Below are 10,793 nucleotides of genomic sequence, written 5' to 3' on the forward strand. Positions count from 1 at the left end.
AGAGAGAAAAAGAGGGGGAGGGAGGCAGAAAGAGGGTGAGGGAAAGAGAGGGAGAGGAAGAGAAAGAGAAAGGGGGAGAGAGGAGTGGGAGGGAAGTAGAGAGAGAGAGGGAGGGAGAGGGTCAGAGAGGGAAAGAAAGGGAGAGGGGGAGAGGGAGAGGGGGAGAGACAGAGAGAGAGGGAGAGAGAGGGAGTGAAGGAGAGAGAGGGAGAGAGAAAGAGGGGGAGAGGGAGGCAGAAAGAGGGGAGAGAAAGAGAGGGAGAGGGAGAGAGAGGGAGAGGGACAGAGGGACAGAGGGAGAGAGGGAGAGAGGGAGAGAGGGAGAGAGGGAGAGAGGGAGAGAGGGAGAGAGGGGGAGAGGGAGGGAAGGAGAAGGAGGAAGGGAGAGAGAGAGAGAGAGAGAGAGAGAGAGAGAGAGCAGAGTAGTTCTGGAGGCTGCGGGTAATGGCAGCAGGTATGACTTAAGTTGTTGCTAAGTCCCTGGGAGGAGCCTAGGGGAATCACCTGTAAGCCAACAGAAACAGACAGGGAGACACAGACAAACAGACAGAACCTGACTTAATATCTCCTTCAGGGACACCCCAATGACCTAACTAACTTCCTTCCATCGGCCTCCTAAAGTTTCAATTTCCCAATAGCACCACACCCACAGACAAGCAAGCCTTCAGCATATAATCTTGGGGACATTTAAATATCTAAACCACGACAGGGAGACACCAGTGGATTTGCAGGCCACCCTGACGCAGTGTGATTATCTTAGCTTTGGTTTCACCCGTAAAGCCCCTACTTTCAAACGAGGTCACACTCAGAAGTTGTTGGGGGACCTGGATTTCAGGAGACACTATTCTACCCGGCTCCAGGGTCCTTGGAATATGAGACCCACAGTGTCCACCTTTGTCCACCTTTGTCCACCTTTGGCCTTTGGCAGACGAGAGGCGGTCTCTTCACAGTTGCCATGGAAGTTGCAGGTGCTCAGGGTATGATGGCAGTGCCACTACTGGGGGGTCTTATGAGTTGGAATGGGGATGAGAGGCAGGTGGACATGGAGTCCCCTTGCCACCTCCTGAGGAGGGTTTCATGCTCCCTTCCTAGCTGACCCCAGCAGTGTCCCCACATAGTCCAGGCATCTGCAGAGAAGCCAGACTGTATGCTCATTGGCTCTTGGAAAACTGGGGATGGAGAGGGAGACTCCACATTCCAGCCCGAACCCCAGAGGCCAATCAAAACCACATCTTCGGGGCTGGGGATTTAGCTCAGTGGTAGAGCGCTTACCTAGGAAGCACAAGGCCCTGGGTTCGGTCCCCAGCTCCGAAAAAAAGAACCAAAAAAAAAAAAAAAAAACAAAAAAAAACAAAACAAAAAAAAACACATCTTCTAGCTCCTGCGGTGTTTCCTTTGGGGTTGTGGCCAGAATGGGGAGGAACCTTAGGACTCAGCACTGACTCCCAATCCGCCTCCCTCTCAAATACCTGAGTGGGATCACCTCCCCTATCTAGCCCTCCCCCACACCCTAGGATGTGGCCATCTTGGCTCCAGCTCCCTCCCACAGTGCTAAGTTGATGCTAGGTTGGTTACTCACTCTGCCACACCCTCCTCCAATGGGCTCCTCTGTCACTCCCTCCAGGAAGTCTGCCATACCTGTGCACTTACTCACTGATCCCCGCTTTCCCCAGTGATCAGCCCGCCCCCACACCCCGGGCGGCGCCTGTCCTCAGGATAGAGCTACTGTAAGGATTCCCAGTGGGTGGACCTAGGTCATCTCAGCGCCTGCCCAGAACTGGGCCCAGTCTGACCCTTCTCCCCTCACCAGTCAGTAACTCCCTCCTCCTTGCTTTAGATGCAAAATGGTACACCAAACACACAACCCAGGGAGTACACAGTAGGCACTCAACCGCTGTGACTTGATGTCCTCCTCCTCTGCTTTTCTTTCCGGTGCCGTCACCCTCTGCCCACCCACCCTCCACCAGTCCCGGCTGTGGTGGGACCTGAATTCCACATCCAGCCGGGAGCAGATGGACAGCTTCCGCTCCAGCAGCCCCATGCCTCCCAGCCAGCAGTCCCTCTACAAACGGGTGGCAGAGGATTTTCTGGAAGACCCTGAGTCTCTAAGGTAGAACGTGGTACAGGCTTGGGGTCCAGCCTGCAGGGGGTGGCAGCGTGGTGCAGGGCTTTGGGCACTGCAGCTCAGGAAGGTACTGGGAGCTCTTTAAGGCCTGGGCTGGAGTGAGCTGTGCTATCTGTGAGTGTGAGCTAGCTAGCTTCCTGTGCTCTGTGACAGCCTCCCAGAAGTCCTCGAGGTGCGCCTTCAAGGGGCTACGCTGGACGACACAGACACAGACCTGGAGTTTGAGATGTTAGACGGAGCCGGTAAGCATTGCCACACACAAGGATCTCGACAACATGCTCTCTTCCTCGGCCATAGGGAGTCTAGTGAGATAGCCTGGAACTCGACCTCTGACCTTGGCCTCTCTCTAGTTGAGGCTATCCAAGCCCAGCTGGGCTGTTGTCTTTTTAATTCTCACACAGAGTCCGAGAGGGTTGTTTCATAGCCACACAGGCTCAGCATGTGTGTTCAGGTAGCCACAGACATGTGTGTTTTCCTCCCCATTGCCTGCCCTGTGAGCAAACACTAAGAAGGCAGCAGGCATGGGTGCTCGGTGACCAGCAGAGACATCTGTCTGATACAGGCTGCGTCTCACAGGGGCATTCCTTCTCTTGGGCACTAGTTCCCAAGGCTCTCCTCATTTCTTATACCTGTAACTGAACTGGCCCTTTGTGATTGGCATTGGCACGTTTCCGCCTCACACCTGAGGCACACCTGGGGGCACACCTGGAGCACACCTGGGGCACACCTGGGGGCACACCTGGAGCACACCTGGGGGCACACCTGGCTCTCACAAAGGTGCTTGGCACCAAACCAGAATTCACCCCATAGCCACCAGAGGGCGAGAGAGTACCTTGAATTGTTCAGCACAGTGGACCAGAAATCCAAACACTTGCCAACTTCTACCTCAGGTTTACACAGTTACTGAATCAAATTCAAACACATCTGGAGTGTTACCTCAATTTAATTTGCCTTTTAATATAGTCAAATGGTTTCTTGCTTGTGATCTGGGCTAAGACTATCTGTGGGTGGCACCTGTTAGATTTCCACCCGATCTTGAGATAGGAATAGGATACCCTGGGTCCTAGGTCACAGAATACAAATTTAAATGCTGTATTTGGGACTGGAAAATGACTCAGAGGGTAGTGCTTGCTGGGTGCAAATGAAGGCCTGATCCCCAGAATCCACATCAAAGCCAGGCACGACAGCAGGCATCTATAAGCCCAGCACTAAGGAACTGAGATAGGTAATTACCTGGGCTTCTCTGACCAGCTAGGTTAGCTAAAATGAAGAGCTCTGCTTCTGTGAGAGAGGCTGCTTCACAAAATAAGACAGAAAGTGATAGAGAAGACAACTGACACAGACTTCTGGGGTACACACACACTCACACACACACACACACACACATAACCATGCACACACACATCCATGTGCACACACACACACACACATAACCATGCACACACACATCCATGTGCACACACACACACATACATAACCATGCACACACACATCCATGTGCACACACACACACATACATAACCATGCACACACACAACCATGCTCACACACCCATGCACACACATATGCACAAGCACACACACCACACACAGAGAGACAGAGACAGACAGACAGACAACTCTGGATATGAAGACACACACATGTAATCTCAGTCCTTGGAAGGATGGAGAATTCAAGGGCTACATAGTGAAACCATTTCAAATTAATTAATTTTTAATATGCTAGAGCTTGGAGAGCCCCAGGGAGCATCTAATATGAGGATTCACAGGCCTAGCAGAGCCAGCGGGGAGCTGGTCAGTGCCAGGGAGCAGGCCAGGGCTGTGCCAGATTTGAGGCTCCCTTTTTAAAGTCTATGTGTGTGGGTGTTTTGTCTGCATGTGTGTCTGTGCACCCCATGCATGCTTAGTGCCTACAGAGGTCAGAAAAGGGTGTCCACCCCCTGGAGTGGGAGTTACAGACAGGTGTGGGTGCTGACAATTGAATTCTGATCCTCTACAAGAACAAGTGCTCATAACTACTAAGCCTTCTCCCCAACCCTTAGATCTGATCCTTAATTGAATTCAGAAATCTAAATGTTAGAATTCTGTCTCTTCATCCTTAAGATATTGGCAACTAGTTCAGGTATGGCAGAATGATGCAGGCACCTCCCACCTTGGAAAGATGAAATTGCATAACTGAGCACAAAGAGAGACCTCAGGAAGGGGCTGAACCAGGCCTGGGCTACCTGAGGCCAGCAGGGAGGGCTGAGTGCACAGCAGGGGAAGAAGAGCAAGAAGATGGTGGGCTCAGGCTCAAGCTGCAATGAATCTCACTTCCTTCCAGACCTCTCTCAGACAGAGGACAGCCTGCAGGGGTCTTCCAGAAGCCTGAATGTCTCAGAAAGGTGAGGAGCATGTTGGGGACACCCACTGAATAGAGAACCAGAGCCTGGAAGTGACAGAGCAGAGTGTGACCGTGGGGAGTCACAGCCATCTCCAGAGCAGAGAGGAGAATTCCAGAATCTGGAGCTGCTCCAACCTCTGTGCTCAGGTTGTGTCCATCTGCCCACAGCAGCGTCCCTGTGAGGCGGAGGCCAGCCCGCAAGATCCTAAGCCAGGTCACAGTGCTGGCGTTCCAAGGGGACGCGTTGCTGGAGCAGATCGGTGTCATTGGCGGGAACCTCACAGGGATCTTCATTCACCGTGTCACCCCTGGCTCCGCAGCAGATGAAATGGCCCTGCGACCCGGTACCCAGATCATGATGGTGAGCAAGAGAGGGACACCATGCCGAGCCAGGCTTCCCGGCCAGAGTTGGGGTGTTTGGCGGGAGGCAGAAGTCTGGCTCTGACATGGTCTCAGGTCTGTTCTGGGTTGATGGAAAAGGCCACACCAGTCTATAGAGGGTCATGGGAGGGACACTGAGCCCCCTTCTCAAGCCAGACAGTCCAGACCCCCCAGAGACTGGAAACTGTGAGAATTCCACAGGGGTATATCAATTCTGACTTTGATACTGTTCCATTGGTGAACTTGGTGGGTGGGGCTCATATCTGTCAGACAAGTGATCTAGTAATGAGACACACCCCATCCCTGACCAGACTTCTTAGCCATCCTGATGGCTTCGGCTGTATGGTTTGTTTACTCCGATGACTTTATTGTCATTCTGTCTATGTGCAGGAGAGAATGTAGGCATGACATAAAATTCGTTGCCTGAACTATTTTTTTTCTTTTTTTTTTTTTTCTTTTTTTCGGAGCTGGGGACCGAACCCAGGGCCTTGCGCTTGCTAGGCAAGCGCTCTACCACTGAGCTAAATCCCCAACCCCCTGAACTATTTTTATGCTCAGATCTGGATAGCACACGAATATACACATAAACATAAAACAAAAATTATTCTTATTAAGTGAATGCATGTGTGTGGCCCAACAGCCTGATTTCCTTCAACTGTGTATGTGTGTGCGTGCATGTATGCATGTGTGGTGTGCACTCGAGAGTGTGGCTGCATAGATGTATAGCGTACGCGCACACACACACACACACACACACACACACACACACACACGGATATCAAAGGCAACTTTGGTTTCCTGTTCTCTCCTTCTACCTTGCCTCGAAGCGGGCTCTCTCTTCTGAAAGACGTTTATTTAGTTGGGTGTGTTGGGGTGCACCCTTAATCACAGCCCTTAAAAGGCAAAGGCAGGTGGGTCGCTGTAAATTGCAGGCCAGCCTGTTCTACAAACTGAGACTCTTGTCTCAAACGAACACATTTATTTATTTACTTACTTATTTGTCTGTGTGTCACGGAACATGTGTGGAAGCTAAAGGACAGCTTGCCGGAATTGGTTCTATCCTCCCTTCATGTGGGTCCTGGGGACTGAACTGAGGTCCTCAGCCTTGGGGGTGAGTGCCTTCACCCACTGAACCATGGGGCTGAACCTGGGGCTTTCTCTTCCTCTCCCTCCTCCTTTCTGTCTTCCTCCTCCTCCTCCTCTCCCTCCTCTCTGTCTTCTTCCTCCTCCTCTCCCTCCTCCTCTCTGTCTTCTTTCTCCTCCTCTGCCTTCTTAGGGTTTTGCATGTTTGATGTTTCATTTACTTTTGTCTTTTTTGTTCTTTTTGTTTATTTTATTCTGTTTGAGACTGGGGTCTCTCTGCATAGCCCTGGCTATCCTAGAACTCACTCTATAGATCAGGCTGCCCCATGTGCTGGGACTAAAGGTGTGAGCCGCTACTCCTGGCTTTCCTATCTTATTTCTGCCTCTTGCACACTCACTCTCTGGTGAGTTTCTGAGCTCTGGGTCACTCCCTTTTCTCGCCTCACACCTCCATGTAAAAGGAGATTACAGACGCACAGTAGGGCATCCAGCGGTTCCCTGGGTTCTGAGGGTTGCCTGTGCAGCAAATGTCTTTACCCAACGAGTGTCTCCCCAGCCCCAGAAGCAGAATTGTTCAATGTCAAAACTTTTAAATGATTTTTTATTTTAAATTTTTTTATTATGTGTATGGGTGTTTTGCTGACACGCCTATGTATTGCTTGTGTGCTGATAGCCATGGAAGTCAGAAGAGGTCATTGGATGTCCTGAAACTGGAGTTACAGACAGTTATGAGCCACTGTGTGGGTGCTGGGAACTGAACCCTAGTCCTTTGGAAGAGGGGCCAGTGCTGTTAAACACTGAGTCATCTCTCCAGTTTCTACCTTTATTTTTAACTGTGTGTTGTGTGTGAGAGGGGTGTGTGCAAGGGGCATGCAGAGGCCAGAATCAGACAGCGGATCCCCTGGAGCTGAAGTCATAGACGGTTGTGAGCTGCCATGTAAGTGCTGGGAACAGAATCTGGGTCCTCCGTAAGAGCAACAAGTGCTTTAAGCCTTTTAGAAATATCACCCCATCCCTGAGGCTCACCTGCTGGCCTTAAGTGTAGAAAGGAACACGGCAGACCACCTGGGCAGGGGCATTCCCTTCAGAACAGGGCGTCTACAGTGAAGCAAGAGCCCCTCATTCTTAAGAAGCCCGCATGCTCCTCATACAAGGACATCCCCCGCGCCTCTCTACATACAGTCACTGTGAGAGTACAGTCCTAAGACTGAGGAGCTAACCCTAACCCATTCACAACACAGAGACCCTCTAAGGCGTTTGAGAGGCAGTCACATCATCCTGGGGCAACTCCCAGCTGACTGTCTAACATGTACCGTAATACACATATACTCACACAGAAGAACGTGGCTTCTTAAACCTAGTCATGTGATGAGAGAGGCAGCAGAGAACCTGCACCTCAGGGCTTCACGGCTGGGGAGGTAAAGGCGGAGCACTGCACCTAGAGGATCAGCGATGCTGTGGGGTCCGAGTCGAACCTCTTCCAGGACTTGAATGAGACTCATGGAGGCAGTGGTTGATGTAAAAGCAAGAGGAATTTAATTCCAAAATCTTGGGGTCCTTGCACTTCAAGGGAGACGACCCCAAGCAGACTCTGACAGGGAGTTATACTTGCAAACAACTGGGGCAGAATTCAAACAATGGTAACTAGGCAGGGTACTATGCGCATTCAGTGGATCTAAACAACTTTCAGATCAGACTCAGTCTACCTTTCAAGACTTTCCCAAGGCAGGTGGGGGGTCGGTTGGAAGCCACAGGTAGCTTTCTGTGACAGTTTGACTTGTAGTCGGTCTAGGAACTAAACCAGCTTTTTTCTTCCTTGTGCTCAGAGGTTTGTGGTGGGAATTTTCCCACTGGCCCCAGATTGGCCCCAAACTCTGGCTTTCTCAATGCCACTCAACAATCTTGACACAGAGCAGGCGGGCCCCAGACATACAGAACACTGATCTTGAATGATCCAGAATGTTCTGGAACCTTCTGAAGCCCATTTTCAACAGAGGAAAGTGGTTAGGACGAAGAGGCTATCCTCAGCAGTGGAAAGTTCAGGGGTGGGTTGATGGGCGGCTCTTCAGGCCAGGAATGTGTAGAAGTACAGGTGAGCATGTTGGTGCTGTAACAACACTATCCCTACATTGTAGCTGGTCTTCGCTACTTTGTAGCTTCCTCTTTTCCCCATCTTTTATCCCCCAGGTTTCACACCATAACACTAGCTAGGAGAGAAACAAGGAGAGGGGAGGGGGAGGGGAGAGAGGGAGAAAGAGAGAAAAAGAGAGAGAGATCTGCATCTAATTTCTTTCCCTCTGTTTCTTCTTTGAGCATGTCTTAAAACAAACTACAACCAACACTCCTGAACGACCACCGACAACCTCTCCCACCATGTCAGGGCTCTAGCCTTTATATACTCTCTGAAGTTTCCAGAATTCCAAACATCACACCACTGCAGAAACTATCTGCAGCTGGCAAAACGGTGCTTCTCCTAGAACACGAGGCAAATCTTAGTCAGCTGCTGCGGACAGTCTGAAGCAGCCCCACACCCCCATACCTGGGATTAAAAGGAAAACACTTTCTTATAACATTTCCAGCATTCCAGAATTCTCATTCCACTACACACAGCTTGTGACAAGCTGATAGGCCACTATAGGGGAAGATACGTGGGTGCCTGGGGAAGGCCAAGGGGTCCTCTGAAGTCTCCTACCCCCAGCCCGCCTCGGCTGCCATACTGTGTTGGTGAGAAGCCCACCTTTACTCCTTGCCCTCAGGTGGACTACAAACCTACCAAGCCATCATTAAGGGCCACTCTGGAGAATACAACGCTGGAGCAGGCTGTGGGCCTTCTCCGGAGGGTGAATGGTTCCTGCTACCTGTCTGTGAAGATCAACACTGAAGGTACAAACACCGCCCCACACCTGCTCAGCTCTTGGTCCCCTCTGGGACCCTGCTGTACCCCAGAACCCAGGCCTACCAGGAGCTAAGGCAGTCTGGCCAGGCTCTCCCTGAATTCCTCAGATTCCGAAGAACCCGAAACTTCCCTCCATCCCATAGGATGGCTTCCATGACTTTTCCCTCCCACCTCCACATTCTGGAATCTTCCCTGTGTAAGTTCAGAGTCTGGGATCATCAGCCACTGACTTCTCCTTTTATCAGGTTATAAGAACCTCATCCAGGACCTAGATGCCAAAGTGGTAACATCTGGTGATTCGTTTTACATCCGGGTCAACATGGCCATGCAGAGGAGAGGGGAGGGAGAGTTGCATGCTCACTGCAATGATATTCTGCATGTCACCGACACCATGTTCCAAGGCCGCAGTTGCTGGCATGCTCATCATGTGAACCCCTACACCATGAAAGACATGGAGCCCGGCACCATCCCTAACTATTCACAGTGAGTAGCTGCTGGCTGGCTCCGTACCACCCCACAGATGTCCCAAGGATAATATCTGCCTCCGGCCCTGGGAGGAAGCAGAGAGACCTTCCAGAATCTTCCCTGTCCTATAGCAGAGTGTCTGCCCAAGAAGAAAGAGTGGAGGAAAGGTTTTACTTGAATGCATGGGGTCTGTTGGTGGTAGGTGCCTCTGTTATATACTCTGGTTGCCCATCAGCCCCCACTGGGACCAGTGTAGGACAATTAAATTCGCATGTCCTGGCCTGGTGCCTGGGAGATATTTTCAAGGCTAGAGTCTATAAGCCCCAGGGTGGAACACCCCTGCTCCCTGCCTCTCTTGTCCTTGAGACAGCTCAGGCTGTCAGAGCCTCTCTTCCTTCATTTGCTCAGGGCTCAGCAGCAGCTCCTGGCCCTCATCCAGGACATGACTCAACGGTGCACAGTCGCCCGCAAGGTGAAGCTCTGGCAGAAGGGTATGGTCTCCCTGGGGTGGGCCGGAAGGGAGCAGGGTCCTGTGGAAGGGAGGAGTGTGGACCACTGAGCGGAGCAGGGCAGCATCTGGACCCTGTGTTCCCCCACAACGCCCCCGAGGCCAAGGGCCCTTGGAATTGGCCACGTGAACACACCAGGCCCAATTTTAGAGACAACCCCCCCCCCCTTCCTCACTTTCCCAGTCTTCTGTCACCAACTCCCTGTTCTTGTTTCCTCTGAGGTCGGGCACCTTGTTCTCTTGGGACACAGAACACCTTTCACTCTGAGCACCCATCTGTCCCTGAGCAAGGTGCTATGATATTCCCTGCCCGGAGCACAGCAATGCTAAATCGGGAGAGGGCCTGCTCTTCTCTCTGCCTTTTGCGCCCTACCCTTCCCTGCAGAGTCCTACTGCCTGAGGCCCCTCCCCTGCCTCTCACCCCTGGTGTGGGGCCTGGGAAGCCCGGTTGCTCCGTGGCATAGCCGGATCGTTCGTTCGGAGGCTGTTCTGGATTTGCTTAGGTGGCAGGATGCTGAAATAGGGAGGGGTTGTAAGGCTCCAAACCCAGTGCCGATGGCCGAGCCTCCTCTCTTCCCTGTCTCCCTGTTCCTCCCGTGACAGCCTCCCGGAGGACCACAGAAGTTAGTGCGGATTGTCAGCGTGGACAAAGCGGCCGTCAGTCCTCTGACTTCATCCTTTGACCAAGGCCAGGAGGATTCTGGCAAGGAGGAAGGTGAGGCCTGGCCGGTTGGCATAGGGGTCATGTGGGCATTGGGGGGTCAGTTCTGGACAGTACCATCAAGGTGGTGTCTCTCACTCAGGCCAGAGGCTGGTGTTTGTCTGTATAGATGTCTTGCCCGCGTGCATGTAAGTATGTATGTACACTAAGTGCATGCAGTGCCCCTGGAGGCCAGCAGAGGGCATCAGATCCCTGAACCCAGGTTTCTGTGGAAGGGCAGCCAGTGCTCTTA

At 52.0% G+C, this 10,793-nt stretch overlaps 1 protein-coding gene across 5 annotated transcripts in view; it reads left to right on the plus strand.

Annotated features, from left to right (window-relative positions):
* Positions 1-10,793, plus strand: part of Card14 (caspase recruitment domain family, member 14) — a 35,282-nt gene that overhangs the window by 19,095 nt on the left and 5,394 nt on the right. For 3 of the 5 annotated variants that reach the window (NM_001427162.1, XM_087574406.1, XM_087574407.1), the window contains 8 exon segments: positions 1,968-2,110; positions 2,279-2,367; positions 4,448-4,508; positions 4,676-4,868; positions 8,728-8,854; positions 9,113-9,350; positions 9,741-9,804; positions 10,444-10,555. In NM_001427162.1, the coding sequence (NP_001414091.1) occupies positions 1,968-2,110; positions 2,279-2,367; positions 4,448-4,508; positions 4,676-4,868; positions 8,728-8,854; positions 9,113-9,350; positions 9,741-9,804; positions 10,444-10,555 (1,027 nt within the window). 5 annotated transcript variants of the gene reach the window in all.

This window comes from Rattus norvegicus, chromosome 10 (genome assembly GCF_021556685.1).
Source record: "Rattus norvegicus strain SHRSP/BbbUtx chromosome 10, alternate assembly SHRSP_T2T, whole genome shotgun sequence".
NCBI lineage: Eukaryota > Metazoa > Chordata > Mammalia > Rodentia > Muridae > Rattus > Rattus norvegicus.